Source organism: Haliotis rubra, unplaced genomic scaffold, assembly GCF_003918875.1.
Source record: "Haliotis rubra isolate DU_JTF1 unplaced genomic scaffold, ASM391887v1 Scf8, whole genome shotgun sequence".
NCBI classification, from domain to species: Eukaryota; Metazoa; Mollusca; class Gastropoda; order Lepetellida; family Haliotidae; genus Haliotis; species Haliotis rubra.
Genome location: NW_025767523.1, coordinates 4,177,549 through 4,204,318, shown reverse-complemented (window position 1 = coordinate 4,204,318; position 26,770 = coordinate 4,177,549). Strand labels below are relative to the sequence as shown.

The following is a 26,770-nucleotide window of genomic DNA, read 5'->3' as shown; positions in this document are numbered from 1 at the left end:
TCTTTGGTCTACTGTATATATAGTAATGTCCCTGCAACAAATTACAGGAATCCCTGACTGCAAGTGCCCCAGAAAGACTAACTCCAGATTGACGGTTTGCAGGTATCTAGGTTCGTAATGCTTATAATAATTGTTAGAGTGTGTACAGGTTACTTCCAGGTTGCAGCTGATTGCTTGTAAGTGCACCAAAACCTCTCCACAATGGAAACAGTCAGACAAAAACACCAAGGATGCAAAAATCTTTATTAAAAAACAATGCAAAAATCAACAGATGTATAATAATAGCAATGAGAAACAACAGCACTGTATTTTATATCACACTACATTCAATATTAAAGAAATTGCACACATTTTGTATGAGTTAAAGAAATATATGAATAGTCATTATAAACACGTATAACAATTGCACTATTTAAAAGTCAGATGCATGATATTTTAAAGAATATCTGCACGTTTTAATGAAATTCCTGGGGTATTTTATGAAGTAAAACGTTTATGATAATCTGCTTATATACAGATACTAATATACATTCACATGTTATATAGGAAGCATTAATTGAAAGACACATATAGACAAATTTGTATCAACAATGTAACATTAGCAAGATCACAGACACCTTATTCTATTGAAAGAAAACTCTATGTTCTTTTTGTAAATGGCTGTGGTTATGTGGCAACACTGTTCCGCTCAACAGCCAATACATATACATATATGTAAAAGTATATGTTAAATACTACATTAATATAAAATTATATCTTTATGATTTGTGAGAAATGTATTCATGGAAAGTGCTGTCTGTATCAGGGATACTCAATTATAGTGAGTGAGTATGGTTTTAGGCCACTTTTAGGAATATTCCTGCAATATCACTAGACACGAGAACACCTTTTTCGCAGACTGTGCCCATGTGGCAAATCGAACCTGCATGACGAGCATACGCTTTCACCATTAGTCTAGTCCAAAGCCCAATATATATTTTGATGCATAGGTATGTGTATATAATATGTAACAATATAGCCTAGTTGCGACAGAGCCGAAATATTCCGGATGTCAATTATATTTTCCTCTGATCACTCACTACTCGATCAGACACACCAGGTGTCATTTCGGCCGATCTCTTATCCTAGCCAAACCTAACAAATTTAGTTGTAAGAACTTAGTCCATCATTCCTGTTCACTCCTAACCCATCCACCTTTATCTTCCTTCACATCACGCTGATCCTTTCAGAACCATTCACTCCAACATCATTCCTACATAAAATGAGCAGACACTGCAATTCCCAATAACAACACACAACTGTATCATTCAGAGATGAAGGAAAAGGATACAATGTTCCACCTAAGTAGATCATCTATACACCACGCCGGTTTACAGGCATACACCTATACCTAAGACGATACCCTGGGTAATGGTTCCAACGCATAACTCCATACCCAGACACCAAAGATCTGTGTCAAGGTCCATCCCTGCAGATGCATCCTGCTCTGAAGTTATGAAGGTGAGCTTCAGTGCCCTGTCTATAGGATGTGGTTTAGATTCATGGTACGAAAAGTACCCGTCACGTTCTTCCAACTCTGGATCTGAAGAGCTGAAATACCAACAGGTGATTGAACATGTCCTCTAGTTCAAGATGGTATTTGGTTTAGTCATGTTTTATATTGGAAATAAATAACAACCTTAATGTCAAGTAAATTGAAGAGTTGATATGTCAACACAACAATTCAGTAGGTGGAGGGTGTCTTTTAGCTGAGTATGTACATTTGTTAAAGCCAGAAGCATTACGGCCCAGTTTAGATTTACAGTTTCTTACCTTGGCAAAGATGCTAAACTGTGCAGGTCCTGCTGCAGGAAGAGTGTCCATGTCATTGTCCTGAAGTAAACAAACAAGTAAACACTGTAATACGATCCATGTGACCCGTGTCATGTTTATTCAGTGCTGATATAAATGTTCATGTTCCTACTGTCAGATTATGTAATTGGAAAATGACAATGAAAACAACTTATGTTACCTACCGAGAATATACTGAACTGACTGTGTCCTGTGGCGGGTTGTGTGTCCATTGTGTTTTCCTGAAGTTAGAATCCATGTGTAACAAGAGTAACCTCTCCCCCAACTTAATACAAGGCATGTCAATAAGGTACCCAACATATCCATGGTCAGTGTGTGCTAAAACACATAGTCATGAACAACATAGAAGCCTAATAACTTCTTGCTTACATAGTTGACACACGTCATCGTATCCCGGTTGCGTAGATCGATCACGCTGGTCGAGACTATACAAGGCATAGGGAAGACAATACGGTACCGCATATCCACGGTAAGTGTGGTAACACGTAGTCCTGAACAACATCCTGCCTGCTCGTCTGTATGGGTATTACTACAGGAATCCAGAGTTCTGATTGAAATATCAGAACTCCTCCCCCTTCTTGATACCATGCCATTTCTCCATGCTTATACCATGACAATCCATTCATGTCGAATGAGGCGGATCATATGACGGTTGATCCTTGATCGGTTTATCGTCAGTGTCAAGTTTGGCTAATCCAGACTCAAGTATTAGGGACCTTTCATAATTTATGGCTAGGGGGGTAGAGGATGATTTTTATGGAGAAGCATGTACAATGTTAATGTGTGCCCCCAATAAATAAATAATTTTTTTGTACAAAGTAAGTGCCCCCTGCATGTCATGTACAAAGTCAATACCCCCTCCCCTTTCCATATTTTTAAGCATATTTTAAAAATATCTTTATGTGCAAAATTGCTGACCCCCCTAGAAACGTGTACAAAATTGATGACGCCCCTACCTCCCCAGAAACTAAATGGGTGACCCCCCCTTAAAAGCATCATCATCATCATCACACACACACACACACACAGCCATAAATTATGAACTGTCCCTCTAATAGAGCCTGACGTCATGTTGCCGAGGCCGACGTTAAAAAACAACATGTATCATCTAATCCAACCCAAATGGGATCATAAAACACTTGAAAATTGTATTATTAACATAGTATATAATCTTCTTTCTCGATGGATATTTTTGTAACCCCAAACGTAACTCACAAAGACAGTGGTTCATGCTTTAAAAATCGTAACCACTAAGTTTTACAGTCATTTAGAAGTGTAAACACGACATTACATTTCTTAAATTATGTTTTATGCACTACTTAAAACAGTGTTGAACAGAAAGAAATCTTACCCCGAAGATGCTGCCCTGGCCCAGCCCAAAGGCTGGCAGCGTATCCATTGCTTCATACATCTGTTATGAAAAAACAACAACCGAAAGACGTTCGAGGAGCAAGTTGAAATATATAAGAAATAATTTTAGTCAGAAGCGACTAACGGGATCGGGTGGTCAGGCTCGCTGGCTTGGTTGACACATGTCATCGGTTCCCAATTGAGCAGATCGATGCTCATGCTGTTGATCACTGGATTGTCTGGTCCAGACTCGATTATTTACAGACCGCCGCCATATAACTGGAATATTGCTGAGTGCGGCGTAAATCTAAACTCACTCACTCCTGTTTGTTTGAATCAGTTATTATCTACGCCTATATTTTATGAGAAATATACCAAATATCTAACCCCACGGGCTTGTTTCATTACTGCCTTTTTACCAGTTGAATATTAATGTTAATCTCTGCCTAATTTTCTGCTACATTTACTTCTTCCGTATCTGAACAAAACTTTGCGTGTTTCATATACTAAATTTACAGACTTTTGTAAAGAAGAACAGATATGTAAAACAGTTACCTGTTGGGCGGCGTGTCCGGCGATGGTAGATGGGAGTTTCGTAAGCCACTGGCTGGTCTGATGTCGTTTAAGACCTGTGGTGAGGCGACAAAGAAAGACTAATACAATTATTTAATAAACTAATAAATTGCAATATCTACTTACTATTTTACATAAATTTATCCAGCCTCATAAGAATGTATTGAGTGGCTGATACAATACCATGTCACACGTCACGATCCGCGAAATACAAAGATATTAACTGACCACGCGAAGTGAGAAAAGCGTGCACATAAGGTGCGCTGCACTGAGGTCAATCGATCAGCTGTTGTCAACAACTCACATAAATAAAAACAAACTAATAGTAAAAATTGCAATATCTACGGGTTTTTACTCCCGAGTAATTTTACATAAAAATCGACACGATGTGATAACTTATAGTATAAACGATTGGTCGTACGGAAATGATAAATTAGATCTGACTGATATTTCAAATATTTTCTTCACTGGAATCCACGATTCCAATCCCAATTACGTCTACTCCAATATGACTGGCTGATGTCGACAGGTAGGGGACAAGACCAAGTTTAACGCCTGCCAGTGGTGTGGAAAAATTATTAAGTGACGTAAAGACGTGATAAACAATAAATTGCAACATTTATTTGATATTGTAAAAAAATTCTTCACGAAAATACATGAAGAATTTCCAAGTAGATCTATTCCAACTGCCGTAATTTATACATCGGAAGACAGCGGTGGTCTGGGTTCGATTCTCCTCATTAACAACACGTGTGAAGCCCATTTCTGGTGTCGCCGGCGGTGATATTGCACGGATATTGCTTAAGGCGTTACAACTCAACTCACTAAAGCAAAACACATCCTAATACAAATCATTCTAGATCATGAGGAAAAAATATCATCTAAAACCATTTCACAGCTTGATAACAGCGTTACAGTTTATATAAGACAAATTTATATACATTTACTTGTAACTCTAAAAATACTACCCACAAGACATGATCCCGTTGGTACCTTTGAATACAATTACAAAAATGAAAAATATAACTTTAGAATACCTGACAAAGTTTAACTCTCTGTGTACCAAATTTCTGAAAGGAAAAGTCAACTGAACTACAACATGAGAAAGTATGAGAATTTAATTTATATAATACCGTATCAACACGTTTTTAAGGATAACAAGTTCATGCTAAATTCAAATTACTACCTACCAGACATTATCCACAGTTTGGGAAGAGTTTAAGAAGTACCGATAATGTATAAGATGATATATTAGAAACAAAAGCAGAGACAATGTCGTTTGCACGTGCACATTCGCCGATCGTCGATGAGGAATGAAAACGTCGCCATAGTGACGTTGTCTGTTCAAAGGGACGTTACTCTGCAAGTTACGAAGCGCGATTTTTCAAACCCGTTATATAATTCTCAGTGGTTTGAAAGTTGTTGGGGTTTTGCCTTGATTTCCCCATAATGTATTTCAAGTCGTGGTATTTCAGTTGTTTAGGTGTCTTTGCATCTGGTATTATTACATACACACATGTATAAATAATGAAAGTTATCGGAAAAACACAACTTTTATTGGTCGCCATTTGTTGATTATTTTCTTTGGTTAAGCACTCATCGCTTTAAAACAAATCTATGGCAAGCATTTCATTCTATTTGATTCTAAATTAAATGTATGTATAAAATGAGTTTAAAATACATGTATATATTGCCTTGACAAATGGTTTACTCGGTATGTGGATATTTTCTTATTCATATTCTGCTTGAGAAACATTGGCGTGAGATGCGTTTTGGGATTGTAGGGTAAGAACCCTTTTCTGTTAAACAAGGTACTACGGCAAAGTGGAGTCCATCGCGCTCAGATATTTTCCATCTGTATAACTGAGTCTGGTGGTCAGCGACCCGATCCCGTTAGTCGCCTTTCTCGACAAAGGTGTTGCTGGGGATCATTTCTAACCGGTATATTCACATGTAAGGTCCCTCATTTATGTGTATCAGTGCTTCACACCGACTCCTTACAAAGCTGTACCACGCAAACCTTTCCCTCTTCCCCTATTCAGAGCAAATAATCAGAGAGGAAACCTGATTATTTCGAGTGACATTTGAAGTTCCTGCGTAAAGTAAGTCTTTCTTTATCATGAAACAACGGATTGTTTCTCACTTGCGATGTTTATAGTTGAAGACGGTTTCCATGGTCGTGCAGACACTAAAATACAATTATTTTTGTTTGTTTGTTGTTTAACGCCACTGGTCTGTAAATAATCGAGTCTGGACGACCAATGATCAACATCATGAGCATCGACCTACACAATTAGGAACCGATGACACGTCAGCGAGCCTGACCACCCGATCCCGTTAGTCGCCTCTTACGACAAGCATGGGTGCTGAAGACCAATTCTAACCTGGAACTTCACATAATGAAGCCCTCTGTTAAGAGTCAGAGTCATCAATGATATTTTGATAAGGGTCTTCCGTGTTTACGTGTTCTGATGTGTCTGAGAAAATCATAAAAGTTTGTTTGCTTACATGCTGTGTATAGCACTCAGCTATGTGACGGTCACCTGCATGCAGTCTAAGTAAACTGCTATACTGAGTCTAACAAAACCTTGTAGAAGGTCCTGTCAGCTAACCTTTTGGACTGACCAATCAGATCACAGCTTACCAAATCGCGAAAGTTAACATTCGCACAAACCGTGTGAACCTTTACCTCAAAAACTCGAACGATTCCGAATGCTATTTTCCGCACGATCGCTTCCGAGTGATACACGCAATGAGTAAACAGTCGCAGAAAATAGCGTTTTTGTCAATATTCAAGGATGGCATCTTGCTAAAATATTAGCAAATAATAACCATATCATTAGAAACCCATAAGCGTATATACTGCTGGTCAAATATATGTGTTTTATGCGGATTTTCGTTTGTTGATAGATCAGTGTCTGCGACCAGGGAAGAGAACATCCCCAAACCGTTTTGTAAGTCCCGCCGAACCCTAACAAGTAGTCGTTGTCTGATTGGCCAAATGTTATCTGACGCGACTTTCAACTAGGTTTTGTTAGACTCAGTATAGCAGTGTAACGAATAATACTGAGTCTAAAGCCTTGTTTACATGCACCCCTTTGCCCCCGGGGGTAAAATACCCCTGAGAGGCAAATTTTGTCGTATAAACGGGTCTTACGGGTGTGTGTGTGTGTGTGTGTGTGTGTGTGTGTGTGTGTGTAAAATTATACCCCAAGGGGGGTATTCTGCCCCTGGTCAAGAGGTGGAGCAAATTCATTTACCCCCTTGGGGTAAAAGTGTCATGTAAACGGTCTATCAAGCTAAATACAACCAGGGGTACATTTGTAGAACCATCCATCCCTGCTTATAATGGAATGGTTTTCCAGGAAATCTAGACATGCATTTTGTTGGTATGTATGTTGTTGGTATGCACTACCCACCCTGTCATTAATCTGTAGCTCTACACTGGAAACAACATGCCTCCTATAACGTTACAACGTGGTTAAGCCTGGACAGATGATGAGACAAAGGGTCTGCTCTGTATCTGCGGAGACATGCCCATCCAATCCCTTCTGGGCAGCCCCTCAAAAGCTGATACAGCTGTTTATTCAAAGGTGAACAAAGTAATGCATGAACTGGGCTTTGAGAAAACGGCCATACAATGCACAGAACGAACGAAAACACTTAAAAAAATCATATGGACAGTGTAGGGATTCACTTAAGAGGAGTGGACATACCCGAAAACTCTGCACATTTTATGAACAGCTAAATGAAATTTTGCGACTTCACCTGGAAAGGGCATTCAAAGTCTCCAGCAGTCAGTTGCATCAGATACAGACATATCTGATCTTGAAGTTACTGATGATCATTTTACCGACAACATTGCTGATGATGTCGAACTTGCTGAGCCAGGAGATTATGAATATGTTAAAAATGGCCAACAAAATGGTCATATGAAAAGAAACAAAACGGAAAACAAAGAAAACCCAAACTGCAAACAACTTTGAAAACTGTCATGGACTAGTTTGCTAAACCTAATGAAGATATTGAAGCAAGGCAGATCGAGTTGGAAAAGAAACAAATTGAGCTTGAAATGAGAAAAATGACGAGAGAAAGAAAATAGAGAGTTTGCACTTGGGAAACTGGATAAAGGAGAAAGACAGAAAGCTTCTGACGGAGAACACCAATTACGTATGCTACAGTTCATCATGAACACTCCTCAACCATATGCCAATCCATCATCCATCCAATGTCCAACATTCTTGTCCAGTGGTATCAACTTGACCTTGTGGTCCTTGGTCGCCATCATGTATCTCAACCTCATCCAGCCAGTCAGGGTTGAACATGTGGTCTGATTCACACATGCTATGCGCCTACATCTTCCTTTGAAGCGTCCAAATGTATTTTCAATGACCATCCGGGCACTGCTGAAGTGGAAGTTGAAGTATGACTTCTCATCTGGTTGGGTTCCTCCGTTGCCGTAAGGTGTTAAGAGCTAGTGAGACATATGATAGGCCGGATCTGCAATGGTGACGACAGGCATGTCACCATCATTGTTAGCAGTACCCACTCTTTTCTTCCAGTCTGGGGACTGTGGTAAGATGGGACACCATCTGCTGAAGCTTTCCTCGCATATAGGAAACTTCACAACATCTGGAAACACGTGTGTACAAGTGGCATAACACACTTCATGTACCACACAACAAACTGTTGACCTGTGAATCCCAAACAGATTACCAACAAAGCGATATTCTACTGTTGTGGCCAAGTAGTATATTGCCACTGCTACTCGAATCGTTTTGAATGTGAAGATGGAACTATTCACAGAGGCGCTGGAACATGTCCCTTGACATTCTGACGTTTTCTTTACACTGAGTTACTTCCGACCAATATCTACTCCTTTCCTTTTCCAAAACAAGGCGTTCTCTAGTGATGAACCCACGCACAAAGTTTGGACGAATCTCTTCCGTTTTCTAGATTTGGACAAACGTCTATATTTATCCATGGTTATGGAGAAGTGACAAGAAATATCAATACCTCCCACCATGTAAACGCAGGCACAATTTTGCCATTTGCCCCTGCGGGTAAATTTACGCCCAGGGGCAAAATACCCATGGGGGGTAAAAGTGGTGCATGTAAACAAGGCTTTAGTAAATTCTTTTGCCCTTTGCCCCTGGGGGTAAATTAGCCCACGGGGGGTAAAATACCCCGGGGGCAAATTAGTGTCATGTAAACGCAGCTTAAAGCTTTGCGTTTACATGGGTTTTAAGACAGGGGGTGGGTATTCATCATTCTCATTTCAATCTGACCATGGACAGGTACAGGCGGCTGTCAAAGAAAAGGAGAAGAAACAGATTTTTGCAAGTTATGGTGTTATGTGTGACATCCACATTTACACACACATATTCCCAGCTGTGGTCACGTTCCCTCAAGATGAAGAACTTAAAAGAGTTATTTCAGGGTTCCAACAGAAATGGAACTTTCCAAATTGTGGAGGTGCTATAGATTCAACACACATTCCAATTGTGGCCCTGCAGCAATTCCACTCTGATTATGTGAATATAAAAGGGTTATATTTAATTATCATGCAAGCTGTTTGCGATGATAAGTACAGGTTCACTGATGTCTGCATAGGCTGGCCAGGTCGAGTTCACGATGCGCGGGTGTTCTCAAACTCTAAGCTGAGGGCTTTGGCAGATAGTGGTGAGATATTACCGCAGACAGCACAGTATTTTCCCAATTCAGTCAAACAATGGATAGGTAAAGACGACTTTCGCAGCTTGAAACATAAGAATTCCTTGTTTACCAGAATTCAATCTATAGCTAAATTAAGTTGTGATCCAAACATTACTTCAGCCTTCATTTGAAAACAAGAGTTAAGTTGCATTAGGGACAAACAGAAATAAAATCTAACTTGCATAAACACACTGCATTCTTAGCAGTTTTCTAAAAATTCACACTCAGTGAGCAAGTCAGTCACAGGTTATAAAGACTGCTGCCATCAGTGTTGTGGGTAACACTACCACGGCTTCTCCTGGGACCTTGGATGGGGGTTATGTCTACCTCTGAGTAATCTGATATGCTGTCGCCTGGTGGAGTTGCAGTGCTTGTGCTGGGCACTGGCTGCTTGTAGTCATCCGAACCCTGGCTGTAAGATGGCACTGGGTGGACTGAAGCTTGACCTGGAAGCATAGCTGCCTGCAGAGGAAACTGTGGTCTGCTACTCATGATCAGTTGGAGCATTCGCAGTTGGTGGTCTCTGTCTGCTGTTCGCTGTTTCTCCTCTCTATCAAGTTTCTTCAGTTCAAACTCTCTCCTGTGGGCCTCGTCATGTATTTTCTTCATTTCAAGTTCAATCCTTTTCTTTTCTAATTCAACTTGACTTGCTTCAATACTTTCATTTGACTTAGTGAATCTGTCCATTACAGTCTCTATAGATGCTTGAAAGCGGCTTTTTCTTTGTTTTCCCCTCTGCTTTGTTGTTTTAGTTTCGATTATTGCCTCTTCTTTTGTTTGTGGTTCAGCATATGATTTATCATCCTTGTTTTCGATTCCTGAGACATCTATGTCCAAATCCTCACCCTCGAGCAGAGGTATGACATCCTCCATCTCCTCAGAAGCAGGATCACCACCATCAGCAGCAGCATCAGAGTCTTCTGCATCTGATACTGGTGGTTTAAGACTCTGGATCACCTTTCCAGGAGAGGTGGCTGGCCTTACCTCCAGTATTTCATTCATTTCCTTGTAGAATTTACACGTTCTGTGTGATTGTCCACTTTTCTTCAGTGCATTACGGCATTGTTTGTACGACTTTTTGAGAGTTTTCATCCTCTCCTTACACTGAAACCTCGTTCTCTCATAACCCATGTCATGTAAAGCATTGCTGATTTTGCTGTATACAGCATTGTCTGCTTTCGAGGGACTATCCAGTTGGGATTGTGCTTTCAAATCACTCCAAATACTTAGAAGGCACTTTGTGCTATCATCGCACCACGAATTACCCCGCGAGCACTTCTTCTGTGGGGGCATTTTCACTTCCTCAAAGTGCACAAGAGTGTTGGTAATGAAGCAACCTATTGCATAAGTGCTAAATATAGATTTCCAAGCAAAAAAGAGTCCATTTTCTGTACAGGGGTGTTAGATATTTGTCATTTGCCCCCCGTGAAAAAATATAAAAAGCGTTTAAATGACACGTTTGCCGGGGGTATATTTACCCCCGGAGGTAAACAGATTTGCCCTACCTTTTGACCTGGGGCAAATTTTGCCTCAATACCCCCCATGGGGTAAATATTTACCCCTGCATGTACCGTTTACATGACCAAATTTGCCCCCTGGAGGCACATTTGCCCCTGGGGGTATTTTACCCCCGGGGGTAAACGGTGCATGTAAACGCGGCTTAGACTGCGGTCACCTGTAAACAGTCGGATCTGGACCAAAGTAGAGATTGATAGCAGGAGCGATGATACACCCCCTTGATGTACGAGGACACACATTCAAACAGTCATCCAACCTGACAATACCATCCATTATGCCTCCTCTTGCGGCCAGCATCGTCTGGTCCGTGACAAATCATCCGTGAAGATCTGGGTTAGAATTGGTCTTCAGCAACCCGCACCTGTCGTAGGAGGCGACTAACGGGATCGGGTGGCGCTGACTTGGTTGACACACGTCAATGTATCCCAATTGCGCAGATCGATGCTCATGCTGTTGATCACTGGATTGTCTGGTCCAGTTAATCAACAACCAACCGACCTACCGTGACAAATCCTGACTTTGGATCACTATTGGGGAATTTGCTCAAGCCAAACGCACACTCACTTCTAACTTGAGGTAACTATTGTTGTCCCTTGTTTGATAAGTAATTGTTCGCGATTTGTTTTATGATTTTGATCCATCTCTGAGTCATAAGGACCGCCTCCGTGGTGTAGTGGTTAGAGCGTCCGCCCGGAGTGCGGAAGGTCGCGGGTTCGATCCCCGACCGCGTCATACCAAAAGACGTTAAAATACGGTACTTGTTGGTTCCTGCCTGGCGCTCGGCATTAATGGGTACAACAAGGACTGGTCGCCTCGGAGTCAGTATAATGTGTCTGAGTGGGGTATTCATGCTTCACTGCGGCATGGTATCTCAGTGGGCTAGCACTATAAAACCAGCTTCAGTCTGGGCTAGTACAAGCAGCCGGACATACACATACACGCGCATGCACGTCGTCATATGAGCGAAATATTCTCAAGTACGACGTTAAACCCAATTCACCTCACCTCACCTGAGTCATAAGATGACAGTAGAATATAAAATTATAGGCTTCAGTCTAATCTACCAGTATATACCACAGTCAGAAAAACATCAACAATGTAAAATCTTTATTGAAAAATAAAAGTACATAAATCAACAAATGTATAGCAATAATAACAATGTGTAACAATAATACTATGTTACAGAAATTGTACACACAAGTGTTTTGAGGTAGAACTGCTAAATATCATTATGCACATATATATTCAGATTGTGTTAGAAGTTGTTTTTTCAAAGATATGAATACATGTATATTAATCAATAAATGTTCAGCAATGATAAACATGTTTAACAACAGTACCATTTGTAGAAAACAAGCACAATATTTTTTAGAAGTTATGTACATAGGATTCTAGTATAAATTATGTGGTAAATCTGCATTAACATATACAAAATACAATAACATGTTATACAGGAAGCGTTTATAGAAAGATATAAATACATATAACTATATCAATAAATGAAAAGCAATAATGTGTAACAATAGTAAATATAGATCACATAATGAAATTTGGTCTAAATGCATGTGTATAGACCATTTTTGTTTTTAATATACAGCATTGGTCATGTAATAAAACTGGTATACTCAAGAGCAAATACTTGTACTGCTATAAATACAAATTTACAGTTCATAGGAAATCTATGCATACAGCTATGTCTATATCGCGTATACCCAGTTACAATATATTTATATAAAGGATATGATATTGACGACATATAATGGAACAGCAATACTCCAAAGGATCACTTTTTTAATTACTTTATTTAATTACTTCCGCCGAATGTTCAGCTTTGTTAATTTTTTTACGGAATCACTCATTATCCAAAGGCAGTCAGAGACCCCCCTCCTACATAGATATCACCTTCCTTTCATACCAACACTGTTACACACGCTGCACACTTCCAGTCACATTTTCTCCCCTCTTGTTATCCCAAGTTATCCAAACACTCTTTGCTTCCACGTCCCAACATGCTGTACTTCCCCGTCCTGACCTCGTGTACCCTTCCTGTATAACCTGACCCATCAACACTTCTCGAATCGCCTCATCCCTGCACAACATTCCCTCCTACGTTATCCCCCGTGATATGGCCAGACACTACAATTACCCCAAACGAGCACACAATTCCATTCACTCGTTGAAAATGAGTAGCACATCTTTCAACATCGATAAAGAGGTGTACAGTCGTATACCCACAAAGATCATCTATCGGCCAAAGTATCGGTCCTATACGCCAGTCCGTGGACCAAGGATCTGTGGCAAGGTCCATCCCTGCAGATCCACCTTGATTTTGAGTTATGAAGGTGAGCTTCAGTGCCCTGTCTTCAGGATGTGGCTTAGATTCATGGTACCAAAAGTACCGGTCACGTTCCTCCAGCTTGGAGGCTGAAGTGGGAAACACCATCTGGTAAGTAATTGAACATGTCCGCAAGTTCAATATAGTATTTGGTTTAGGTGTGTTTAGTATTTGGTTTAGGTGTGTATAGTATTTGGTTTAGTTGTGTATAGTATTTGGTTTAGCTGTGTATAGTATTTGGTTTAGGTGTGTATAGTATTTGGTTAAGTGTGTATAGTATTCGAAAGAAGCAACAACCTTGAGATAGAAGCATGTCAAGTAAAATGAAGAGTCAACACAACAATTCAGTTAGTGGAGGGTGTCTTTAAGCTGATTTGTTAAAGCCAGAAACATTACAATACATTCCTACCTTGGCAAAGATGCTAAACTGTGCAGGTCCTGTTGCAGGAAGAGTGTCCATGTCATTGTCCTGAAGTAAACAAACAAGTAAACACTGTAATACGATCCATGTGACCCGTGTCATGTTTATTCAGTGATGATATAAATATTCATGTTCCTACTGTCAGATTATGTAATTGGAAAATGACAATGAAAACAACTTACGTTACCTACCGAGAATATACTGAACTGACTGTGTCCTGTGGCGGGCTGTGTGTCCATTGTGTTTTCCTGAAGTTAGAATCCATGTGTAACAAGAGTAACCTCTCCGCCATCTTAATACAAGGCATGTCAATAAGGTACCTAACATATCCATGCTCAGTGTGTGCTGAAACACATAGTCATGAACAACATAGAAGCCTAATAACTTCTTGCTTACATAGTTGACACACGTCATCGTATCCAGGTTGCGTAGATCGATCACGCTGGTCGAGACTATACAAGGCATAGGGAAGACAATACGGTACCGCATATCCACGGTAAGTGTGGTAACACGTAGTCCTGAACAACATCCTGCCTGCTCGTCTGTATGGGTATTACTACAGGAATCCAGAGTTCTGATTGAAATATCAGAACTCCTCCCCCTTCTTGATACCATGCCATTTCTCCATGCTTATACCATGACAATCCATTCATGTCGAATGAGGCGGATCATATAGCTAGTTTCATTGACGGTTGTTCCTTGATCGGTTTATCGTCAGTGTCATGGTGCCTCGATGATGTGGATTGTTTATCAAGTTTGGCTAATCCAGACTCAAGTATTAGGGATCTTTCATAATTTATGGCTAGGGGGGTAGATGATGATTTTTATGTGAATGACCCCCCCTAAAATGTATGTACAAAGTAAGTGGACCCCCCCGGTGCATGTCATGTACAAAGTCAATGACCCCCCTCCCCTTTCCATATTTTTAAGCATATTTTTAAAATATTTTTATGTGCAAAATTGCTGACCCCTTAGAAACGTGTACAAAATTGATGACCCCCCTACCTCCCCAGAACAAAATGGGTGACCCCCCCTTAAAATCATCATATCACTCACTCACTCGCACACACACACACACACACACACACACACACACACACAAAGAGCCATAATTTATGAACGGTCCCTCTAATAGAGCCTGACGTCATGTTGCCGAGGCCACGCTTAAAAACAACATGTATATTTAATCCAACCCAAATGGGATCATAAAACACTTGAAAATTGTATTATTAACATAGTATATAATCTTCTTTCTCGATGGATATTTTTGTAACCCCAAACGTAACTCACAAAGACAGTGGTTCATGCTTTAAAAATCGTAACCACTAAGTTTTACAGTCATTTAGAAGTGTAAACACGACATTACATTTAATCATAGTTGTATTAGCATTTCTTAAATTATGTTTTATGCACTACTTAAAACAGTGTTGAACAGAAAGAAATCTTACCCTGAAGATGCTGCCCTGGCCCAGACCAAAGGCTGGCAGCGTATCCATTGCTTCAAACATCTGTTATGAACAAACAACAACCGAAAGACGTTCTAGGAGCAAGTTGAAATATATAAGAAATAATTAATGTCTTCCTTCCTGTTTGTTTGACCCGTGAAGGTCCAAGTTAGAATGTACCTTCAGCAACCCATGCTTGTCGTCAGAGGCGACTAACGGGATCGGGTGGTCAGGCTCGCTGGCTTGATTGACACATGTCATCGGTTCCCAATTGCGCAGATCGATGCTCATGTTGTTGATCACTGAATTGTCTGGTCCAGACTCGATTATTTACAGACCGCCGCCATATAACTGGAATATTGCTGAGTGCGGCGTAAACTAAACTCACTCCTGTTTGTTTGAATCAGTTATTATCTACGCCTCTATTTTATGAGAAATATACCAAATATCTAACCCCACGGGCTTGTTTCATTACTGCCTTTTTACCAGTTGAATATTAATCTCTGCCAATTCTCTGCTACATTTACCTCTTCCGTATCTGAACAAAACTTTGCTTGTTTCATATACTAAATTTACAGACTTTTGTAAAGAAGAACAGATATGAAAAACAGTTACCTGTTGGGCGGCATGTCCGGCGATGGTAGGTGGGAGTTTCCGTAAGCCACTGGCTGATGTCGAGAGGTAGGCGACAAGACCAAGTTTAAGACCTGTGGAAATATTATTGAGTGGCGTGTCACAAAGAAATGATAACTAATACATAAATTATACCTAAACTATAAATAAACTAATAAATTGCAATATCTACTTACTATTTTACATAATAATATTTATCAACGATTGGTCGTACGGAAATGATAAATTAGATCTGACTGATATTTCAAATATTTTCTTCACTGGAATCCACGATTCCAATACTCCAATATGACTGGCTGATGTCGACAGGTAGGGGACAAGACCAAGTTTAAAACCTGCCAGTGGTGTGGAAAAATTATTAAGTGACGTAAAGACGTGATAAACAATAAATTGCAACATTTATTTGATATTGTAAAAATATTCTTCATGAAAATACATGAAGAATTTCCAAGTAGATCTATTCCAACTGCCGTAACTTTATACATCGGAAGACAGCTGTGGTCTGGGTTCGATTCTCCTCATTAACAACACGTGTGAAGCCCATTTCTGGTGTCGCCGGCGGTGATATTGCACGGATATTGCTTAAGCCGTTACAACTCAACTCACTAAAGCAAAACACATCCTAATACAAATCATTCTAGATCATGAGGAAAAAATATCATCTAAAACCATTTCACAGCTTGATAACAGCGTTACAGTTTATATAAGACAAATTTATATACATTTACTTGTAACTCTAAAAATACTACCCACAAGACATGATCCCGTTGGTACCTTTGAATACAATTACAAAAATGAAAAATATAACTTTAGAATACCTGACAAAGTTTAACTCTCTGTGTACCAAATTTCTGAAAGGAAAAGTCAACTGAACTACAACATGAGAAAGTATGAGAATTTAATTTATATAATACCGTATCAACACGTTTTTAAGGATAACAAGTTCATGCTAAATTCAAATTACTACCTACCAGACATTATCCACAGTTTGGGAAGAGTTTAAGAAGTACCGATAATGTATAAGATGATATATTAGAAACAAAAGCAGAGACAATGTCGTTTGCACGTGCACATTCGCCGATCGTCGATGAGGAATGAAAACGTCGCCATAGTGACGTTGTCTGTTCAAAGGGACGTTACTCTGCAAGTTACGAAGCGCGATTTTTCAAACCCGTTATATAATTCTCAGTGGTTTGAAAGTTGTTGGGGTTTTGCCTTGATTTCCCCATAATGTATTTCAAGTCGTGGTATTTCAGTTGTTTAGGTGTCTTTGCATCTGGTATTATTACATACACACATGTATAAATAATGAAAGTTATCGGAAAAACACAACTTTTATTGGTCGCCATTTGTTGATTATTTTCTTTGGTTAAGCACTCATCGCTTAAAACAAATCTATGGCAAGCATTTCATTCTATTTGATTCTAAATTAAATGTATGTATAAAATGAGTTTAAAATACATGTATATATTGCCTTGACAAATGGTTTACTCGGTATGTGGATATTTTCTTATTCATATTCTGCTTGAGAAACATTGGCGTGAGATGCGTTTTGGGATTGTAGGGTAAGAACCCTTTTCTGTTAAACAAGGTACTACGGCAAAGTGGAGTCCATCGCGCTCAGATATTTTCCATCTGTATAACTGAGTCTGGTGGTCAGCGACCCGATCCCGTTAGTCGCCTTTCTCGACAAAGGTGTTGCTGAGGATCATTTCTAACCGGTATATTCACATGTAAGGTCCCTCATTTATGTGTATCAGTGCTTCACACCGACTCCTTACAAAGCTGTACCACGCAAACCTTTCCCTCTTCCCCTATTCAGAGCAAATAATCAGAGAGGAAACCTCCCTATTCAGAGCAAATAATCAGAAATTATCATGAAACAACGGATTGTTTCTCACTTGTGATGTTTATAGTTGAAGACGGTTTCCATGGTCGTGCAGACACTAAAATACAATTATTTTTGTTTGTTTGTTGTTTAACGCCACTGGTCTGTAAATAATTGAGTCTGGACGACACACTCCAATGATCAACATCATGAGCATCGACCTACACAATTAGGAACCGATGACACGTCAGCGAGCCTGACCACCCGATCCCGTTAGTCGCCTCTTACGACAAGCATGGGTGCTGAAGACCAATTCTAACCTGGAACTTCACATAATGAAGCCCTCTGTTAAGAGTCGGAGTCATCAATGATATTTTGATAAGGGTCTTCCGTGTTTACGTGTTCTGATGTGTCTGAGAAAATCATAAAAGTTTGTTTGCTTACATGCTGTGTATAGCACTCAGCTATGTGACGGTCACCTGCATGCAGTCTAAGTAAACTGCTATACTGAGTCTAACAAAACCTTGTAGAAGGTCCTGTCAGCTAACCTTTTGGACTGACCAATCAGATCACAGCTTACCAAATCGCGAAAGTTAACATTCGCACAAACCGTGTGAACCTTTACCTCAAAAACTCGAACGATTCCGAATGCTATTTTCCGCACGATCGCTTCCGAGTGATACACGCAATGAGTAAACAGTCGCAGAAAATAGCGTTTTTGTCAATATTCAAGGATGGCATCTTGCGAAAATATAAGCAAATAATAACCATATCATTAGAAACCCATAAGCGTATATACTGCTGGTCAAATATATGTGTTTTATGCGGATTTTCGTTTGTTGATAGATCAGTGTCTGCGACCAGGGAAGAGAACATCCCCAAACCGTTTTGTAAGTCCCGCCGAACCCTAACAAGTAGTCGTTGTCTGATTGACCAAAGGTTATCTGACGCGACTTTCAACTAGGTTTTGTTAGACTCAGTATAGCAGTGTAACGAATAATACTGAGTCTAAAGCCTTGTTTACATGCACCCCTTTGCCCCTGGGGGTAAAATACCCCTGAGAGGCAAATTTTGTCGTATAAACGGGTCTAACAGGGGGGGTAAATTATACCCCAAGGGGGGTATTCTGCCCCTGGTCAAGAGGTGGAGCAAATTCATTTACCCCTGGGGTAAAAGTGTCATGTAAACGGTCTATCAAGCTAAATACAACCAGGGGTACATTTGTAGAACCATCCATCCCTGCTTATAATGGAATGGTTTTCCAGGAAATCTAGACATGCATTTTGTTGGTATGTATGTTGTTGGTATGCACTACCCACCCTGTCATTAATCTGTAGCTCTACACTGGAAACAACATGCCTCCTATAACGTTACAACGTGGTTAAGCCTGGACAGATGATGAGACAAAGGGTCTGCTCTGTATCTGCGGAGACATGCCCATCCAATCCCTTCTGGGCAGCCCCTCAAAAGCTGATACAGCTGTTTATTCAAAGGTGAACAAAGTAATGCATGAACTGGGCTTTGAGAAAACGGCCATACAATGCACAGAACGAACGAAAACACTTAAAAATCATATGGACAGTGTAGGGATTCACTTAAGAGGAGTGGACATACCCGAAAACTCTGCACATTTTATGAACAGCTAAATGAAATTTTGCGACTTCACCTGGAAAGGGCATTCAAAGTCTCCAGCAGTCAGTTGCATCAGATACAGACATATCTGATCTTGAAGTTACTGATGATCATTTTACCGACAACATTGCTGATGATGTCGAACTTGCTGAGCCAGGAGATTATGAATATGTTAAAAATGGCCAACAAAATGGTCATATGAAAAGAAACAAAACGGAAAACAAAGAAAACCCAAACTGCAAACAACTTTGAAAACTGTCATGGACTAGTTTGCTAAACCTAATGAAGATATTGAAGCAAGGCAGATCGAGTTGGAAAAGAAACAAATTGAGCTGGAAATGAGAAAAATGACGAGAGAAAGAAAATAGAGAGTTTGCAAACTGGATAAAGGAGAAAGACAGAAAGCTTCTGACGGAGAACACCAATTGCGTATGCTACAGTTCATCATGAACACTCCTCAACCATATGCCAATCCATCATCCATCCAATGTCCAACATTCTTGTCCAGTGGTATCAACTTGACCTTGTGGTCCTTGGTCGCCATCATGTATCTCAACCTCATCCAGCCAGTCAGGGTTGAACATGTGGTCTGATTCACACATGTTATGCGCCTACATCTTCCTTTGAAGCGTCCAAATGTATTTTCAATGACCATCCGGGCACTGCTGAAGTGGAAGTTGAAGTATGACTTCTCATCTGGTTGGGTTCCTCCGTTGCCGTAAGGTGTTAAGAGCTAGTGAGACATATGATAGGCCGGATCTGCAATGGTGACGACAGGCATGTCACCATCATTGTTAGCAGTACCCACTCTTTTCTTCCAGTCTGGGGACTGTGGTAAGATGGGACACCATCTGCTGAAGCTTTGAAGCTTTCCTCGCATATAGGAAACTTCACAACATCTGGAAACACGTGTGTACAAATGGCATAACACACTTCATGTACTACACAACAAACTGTTGACCTGTGAATCCCAAACAGATTACCAACAAAGCGATATTCTACTGTTGTGGCCAAGTAGTATATTGCCACTGCTACTCGAATCGTTTTGAATGTGAAGATGGAACTATTCACAGAGGCGCTGGAACATGTCCCTTGACATTCTGACGTTTTCTTTACACTGAGTTTCATCAGAACGTGGTACAGTTACTTCCGACAAATATCTACTCCTTTCCTTTTCCAAAACAAGGCGTTCTCTAGTGATGAACCCACGCACAAAGTTTGGACGAATCTCTTCCGTTTTCTAGATTTGGACAAACGTCTATATTTATCCATGGTTATGGAGAAGTGACAAGAAATATCAATACCTCCCACAATGTAAACGCAGGCACAATTTTGCCATTTGCCCCTGCGGGTAAATTTACGCCCAGGGGCAAAATACCCATGGGGGTAAAAGTGGTGCATGTAAACAAGGCTTTAGTCTACTTAGACTGCGGTCACCTGTAAACAGTCGGATCTGGACCAAAGTAGAGATTGATAGCAGGAGCGATGATACACCCCCTTGATGTACGAGGACACACATTCAAACAGTCATCCAACCTGACAATACCATCCATTATGCCTCCTCTTGCGGCCAGCATCGTCTGGTCCGTGACAAATCATCCGTGAAGATCCGGGTTAGAATTGGTCTTCAGCAGCCCGCACCTGTCGTAGGAGGCGACTAACGGGATCGGGTGGCGCTGACTTGGTTGACACACGCTAATGTATCCCAATTGCGCAGATCGATGCTCATGCTGTTGATCACTGGATTGTCTGGTCCAGTTAATCAACAACCAACCTACCTACCGTGACAAATCCTGACTTTGGATCACTATTGGGGAATTTGCTCAACCCGAACGCACACTCACTTCTAAGTTGAGGTAACTATTGTTGTCTCTTGTTTGATAAGTAATTGTTCGCGATTTGTTTTATGATTTTGATCCATCTCTGAGTCATAAGATGACAGTAGAATATAAAATTATAGGCTTCAGTCTAATCTACCAGTATATACCACAGTCAGAAAATCATCAACAATGTAAAATCTTTATTGAAAAATAAAAGTACATAAATCAACAAATGTATAGCAATAATAACAACGTGTAACAATAATACTATGTTACAGAAATTGTACACACAAGTGTTTTGAGGTAGAACTGCTAAATATCATTATGCACATATATATTCAGATTGTGTTAGAAGTTGTTTTTTCAAAGATATGAATACATGTATATTAATCAATAAATGTTCAGCAATGATAAACATGTTTAACAACAGTACCATTTGTAGAAAACAAGCACAATATTTTTTAGAAGTTATGTACATAGGATTCTAGTATAAATTATGAGGTAAATCTGCATTAACATATACAAAATACAATTACATGTTATACAGGAAGCGTTTATAGAAAGATATAAATACATATAACTATATCAATAAATGAATAGCAATAATGTGTAACAATAGTAAATATAGATCACATAATGAAATTTGGTCTAAATGCATGTGTATAGACCATTTTTGTTTTTAATATACAGCATTGGTCATGTAATAAAACTGGTATACTCAAGAGCAAATACTTGTACTGCTATAAATACAAATTTACAGTTCATAGGAAATCTATGCATACAGCTATGTCTATATCGCGTATACCCAGTTACAATATATTTATATAAAGGATATGATATTGACGACATATAATGGAACAGCAATACTCCAAAGGATCACTTTTTTAATTACTTTATTTAATTACTTCCGCCGAATGTTCAGCTTTGTTAATTTTTTTACGGAATCACTCATTATCCAAAGGCAGTCAGAGACCCCCCTCCTACATAGATATCACCTTCCTTTCATACCAACACTGTTACACACGCTGCACACTTCCAGTCACATTTTCTCCCCTCTTGTTATCCCAAGTTATCCAAACACTCTTTGCTTCCACGTCCCAACATGCTGTACTTCCCCGTCCTGACCTGACCCATCAACACTTCTCGAATCGCCTCATCCCTGCACAACATTCCCTCCTACGTTATCCCCCGTGACATGGCCAGACACTACAATTACCCCAAACGAGCACACAATTCCATTCACTCGTTGAAAATGAGTAGCACATCTTTCAAAATCGATAAAGAGGTGTACAGTCGTATACCCACAAAGATCATCTATCGGCCAAAGTATCGGTCCTATACGCCAGTCCGTGGACCAAGGATCTGTGGCAAGGTCCATCCCTCCAGATCCACCTTGATCTTGAGTTATGAAGGTGAGCTTCAGTGCCCTGTCTTCAGGATGTGGCTTAGATTCATGGTACCAAAAGTACCGGTCACGTTCCTCCAGCTTGGAGGCTGAAGTGGGAAACACCATCTGGTAAGTAATTGAACATGTCCCCAAGTTCAATATAGTATTTGGTTAGTTGTGTATAGTATTTGGTTTAGGTGTGTATAGTATTGGAAAGAAGCAACAGCCTAGAGATAGAAGCATGTCAAGTAAAATGAAGAGTCAACACAACAATTCAGTTAGTGGAGAGTGTCTTTAAGCTGATTTGTTAAAGCCAGAAACATTACAATACATTCCTACCTTGGCAAAGATGCTAAACTGTGCAGGTCCTGTTGCAGGAAGAGTGTCCATGTCATTGTCCTGAAGTAAACAAACAAGTAAACACTGTAATACGATCCATGTGACCCAGGTCATGTTTATTCAGTGATGATATAAATGTTCATGTTCCTACTGTCAGATTATGTAATTGGAAAATGACAATGAAAACAACTTACGTTACCTACCGAGAATATACTGAACTGACTGTGTCCTGTGGCGGGCTGTGTGTCCATTGCGTCTTCCTGAAGTTAGAATCCATGTATCTCACGTGCGTCGATCTTATAATATTACAAGGGACAGAAGTAATGTACCCAACGTACATAATTTGTTCATGCATGTAACACATGCAATCTCAAGACACATTTGTGCTTTCAACAGATAGGATCTGGATATTGCTATAAAACCGCCTCATGTTCTTTTGGAAATAAGGGAAACCGTACCTCAAAATTCTTACTAAGAAAACGTCCCCATCTATACCTGTGTTATATCCCAGTTGGCCCCTGCAACCCATTGTCATTGCAGATCACATCCAGATCGGGCGGATAGGCAAGGACTACGTTTTATCGTTAGTACCATACGATGCTTTGATGATGTGGATCATTGCACTCTAGTTTATCTAATCCAGACTCGATTAATGAGTCATATAGTTGGAATGTTGATGTTACCGCGTTAAAACAACAAATACAACCACAGCAAAAACTTCCTGAAGAGATCATTGAAATATTAGAAAAAGACAAATTCATATTTATCCCATGTCTATTATTTCATCCTAGACAGATTGACATTTGCAAGGTAAATGTTACACTTTAGATAGAACTTTAAAAGTTACACGTCAAGTTTGAAAACGGTGTGAGACTCTTCACCGAAACGTCGCCCTATGCAATAAACAATCCGTTGTAACTTTTAGCTTGAAAACGGTGTAAGAATCTACACAGAAACGTCGCTCTATGCAGTAAACTACACTACACTAGACCTCACAAGTTATAAGAAATAATGTACGAAACGAAACTGACTCCGTTTCTACTGGGCGGTAGATATTTAGTTCAATTTCTCGGTGGACATTGAATTATAACTCCCAAAGTATGTGATTAAAATGAAATCTTGCTGTAAGTAATATATATAGTCATAGATATTAGTATATCTTACCCCGAAGATGCTGGGCTGTCCCAGTCCAAAAGCTGGCAGCGTATCCATTGTATCAAACATCTGTTATAAGAAAGACACACACGCGACAAGCAAGAGCACATAGGAAATATTTAACTACATGTGTTTGTTTTGTTACTGCCTTAATATTCAATAATGTTAATTCGAGTTATATAATCTCTGTTTTTAATGTCCTTAAAAAGTTTGTTTCCCTTCGTTTTTCATGTGTTCAGTCTTCTGACTTTTGTAAATAACAACAGACATGAAAACAGTTACCTTTTGGGCGGCATGTCCGGCGATGGTAGACGGGAGTTTCCGTACCCCACTGGCTGATGTCGACAGGTAGGCGACAAGACCAAGTTTAAGACCTGCCAGCGGTGTAAAAGAAATACTTAAACGACGTGGCATATAGAAATTGTAAATAATTAAGTGCAATATCTACTTGGTTGCCTATTTTCCACAGAAGTACATGATTCCACGCTGAAGGTATGGATTCGAACACCTCATGGGTACGCGTGAAGATAATTTCTGGTGTCCATAGCGGTATTATTGCTGGAATATTGCTAAAAGCCGGCTTTAAACCTAACTCACTCACCTTACTAAGAATAGAAGCCGTAAAAGCATCCTCAACATTCACTAATATAAGAGAAAATGTTTCCTGAAACTTTTTCATACACTTCGCATATATAGCAGCGTAATAATGTAGAAGACATTTAATTTTGTACATTTTGTACAACTTTCACATTGATATCCACCAGGCATGATTCAGTTTGACAACTTTAAGGACAAACAAGGAATAAACCACTTTAGAAGAATTGTCAATAGGTTGCTGTCTGTGACATATTGTGTGAAACGGAACGTAAACGTACCCATAACAACTGCGAGAGTGAGGAAATATAGAAACAGTACCAATATTTTCTTACTGATTATAGACCCGTGAAGATCCGGGGTAGAATAGGTCTTCAGCAACCCATACTTGCCACAAAAGGCGACTATGCTTGTCGTAAGAGGCGACTAACGGGATCGGGTGGTCAGGCTCACTGACTTGGTTGACACATGTCATCGGTTCCCAATTTCGCAGATCGATGCTCATGCTGTTGATCACTGGATTGTCTGGTCCAGACTCGATTATTTACAGACCGCGGCCATATAACTGAAATTTTGCTGAGTGCGGTGTAAAACTCAACTCACTCACTCACTCTTACTGATTATAATTTAATTTAAGTTTCAAATTACCATCTACCTGACATAATCTTCTATTTTGAAGAGTTTCAGAAGTCCGTGCGATGTATAAGATGAAATATCAGCAGCAAAAGCAGGGACGATGTCCTTTGCGCGAGCTCATTCAGCGAACGTCGATGACGAGTGAAGGCGTCACCAGAGTGACGCTGTCTATTCAAAGGGACGCTACTCTGCGAAGTTACAACGCGCGATTGTTCAAACCCGTAACAGGGTCTCGGTGGGCTGTAAACTGTTTATGTGGATCTATACTTGATGTATTTCAACTAATTGAATCTCTCTTTTTTGCATGTGACATTTGAGCATAAACACGTTTAAAAACCGCCCAATGAAAGCAAACTACAATAACAATATTACTATTGATGAGTTATTTTACTTAAAATACATCAAAGAGAAAACATTTCATGTTTGGAGTCTACATGGAAGAAATGTCTATTAAATAGTTTTAAACAATATAATACATGGAAATTGATATTAATATACTGCTTATCAAACTTAAGAAATAATCTGAAACATCAGCATGAAAAATGAATTTTGAGACAATAGGATGAGAAACCATTTCTGTTGACAGGAGAGTACGACGTCGTGTGACGCGGCGCTCGTGCTTTCCATGCTCCACACTCAGATATATGTTCCAGCTTTATGACAGTGGTCTGTGGATACCTGAGTCTAGACCAGACAATCCAGTGACTACGTAAGTGAGATACGATGACATGCGTCGACCAAGTCAGCGATCCTGTTAGTTGCGTCTGACGACAAGCACGGGTTGCTGAACATCAATTCTAACTCGGATCTTCAAAAGTAGAGCCTATGCTCTTTGTGTATTGGCCAGCTCGACACATCGACTCGACACACAAATGTACTGTATTCACCGGACAAACCTTCACCGGACCCTCTCGATTGGTGATATGTATAGTTGAAGTTTGACTGTATTCAGATGATGGTGACAGTATCAAGTTCAGCAAATCTGCGGAGGTGAAAAGTGCATTATTTTCGGGTCGATTTGACCGATTTTACGACACTTCAATATGAAAAAATACTGTTCAGGTGGAAATGGCATTGTGTATTCGTGTTTAGGGGAAGTTTCCAGGAATTGATTTTTGTTTGTTTGTTGTTTAATGCCGCGCTCTGCAATATTCAAGCTATATGGCGGCCATCTGTAAATATTCAAGTCAAGTGATCAACATCGATCTACACAACTGGGATACGATAACATCTGTCAACCAATTCAGCGAGCCTGACCACCTGATCCCGTTAGTCGCCTCCTTACAACAAGCATGGGTTACTGAAGATCAATATTCTAACCCGGACCTTCACGGGTCATTTGTTTTTAGAGAAGTGTGGTTTGAAATAGGGTCTTTAAGCTGCCTTGTTTTGAAACGCTGGCATCAACCAGCCAAGTATGACTAAAATATCACTGACGCAACTTTCTTTTGAACAAGCCCATTTACTAGATATCCCAAATGCTGTCCACTCAAATCGAAGTACGAAATGTATCCCAACAAACTGGCGCAGAATTGAAA

The 26,770-nt window shown here is 39.9% G+C and overlaps 1 protein-coding gene and 1 long non-coding RNA gene across 3 annotated transcripts; both read right to left on the bottom strand.

Moving 5' to 3' along the window:
- Nucleotides 1-1,823: 1,823 nt before the first annotated feature.
- LOC124261416 lies at nt 1,824-3,266 on the bottom strand. The gene is made up of 3 exons (XR_006894317.1): nt 3,203-3,266; nt 2,016-2,072; nt 1,824-1,872 (listed from the first exon to the last, which is right to left on the bottom strand). It is a non-coding gene; the product is annotated as an uncharacterized LOC124261416 (long non-coding RNA).
- Nucleotides 3,267-12,614: 9,348 nt separating this feature from the next.
- Nucleotides 12,615-25,566, bottom strand: LOC124261456. Of its 2 annotated transcripts, XM_046695770.1 has the most exons (7): nt 25,252-25,566; nt 24,285-24,376; nt 24,012-24,071; nt 23,051-23,107; nt 22,848-22,907; nt 22,247-22,615; nt 12,615-13,062 (listed from the first exon to the last, which is right to left on the bottom strand). In XM_046695770.1, exons 1-6 carry the CDS (start codon nt 25,256-25,258, stop codon nt 22,541-22,543), a joined length of 351 nt encoding a protein of 116 aa, XP_046551726.1. In that variant the 5' UTR covers nt 25,259-25,566; the 3' UTR covers nt 12,615-13,062; nt 22,247-22,540. The 2 variants fall into 2 exon arrangements, with proteins under 2 accessions (XP_046551726.1, XP_046551727.1); XM_046695771.1 differs by lacking the exon at nt 24,012-24,071.
- Between the last annotated feature and the right edge of the window lie 1,204 nt (nt 25,567-26,770).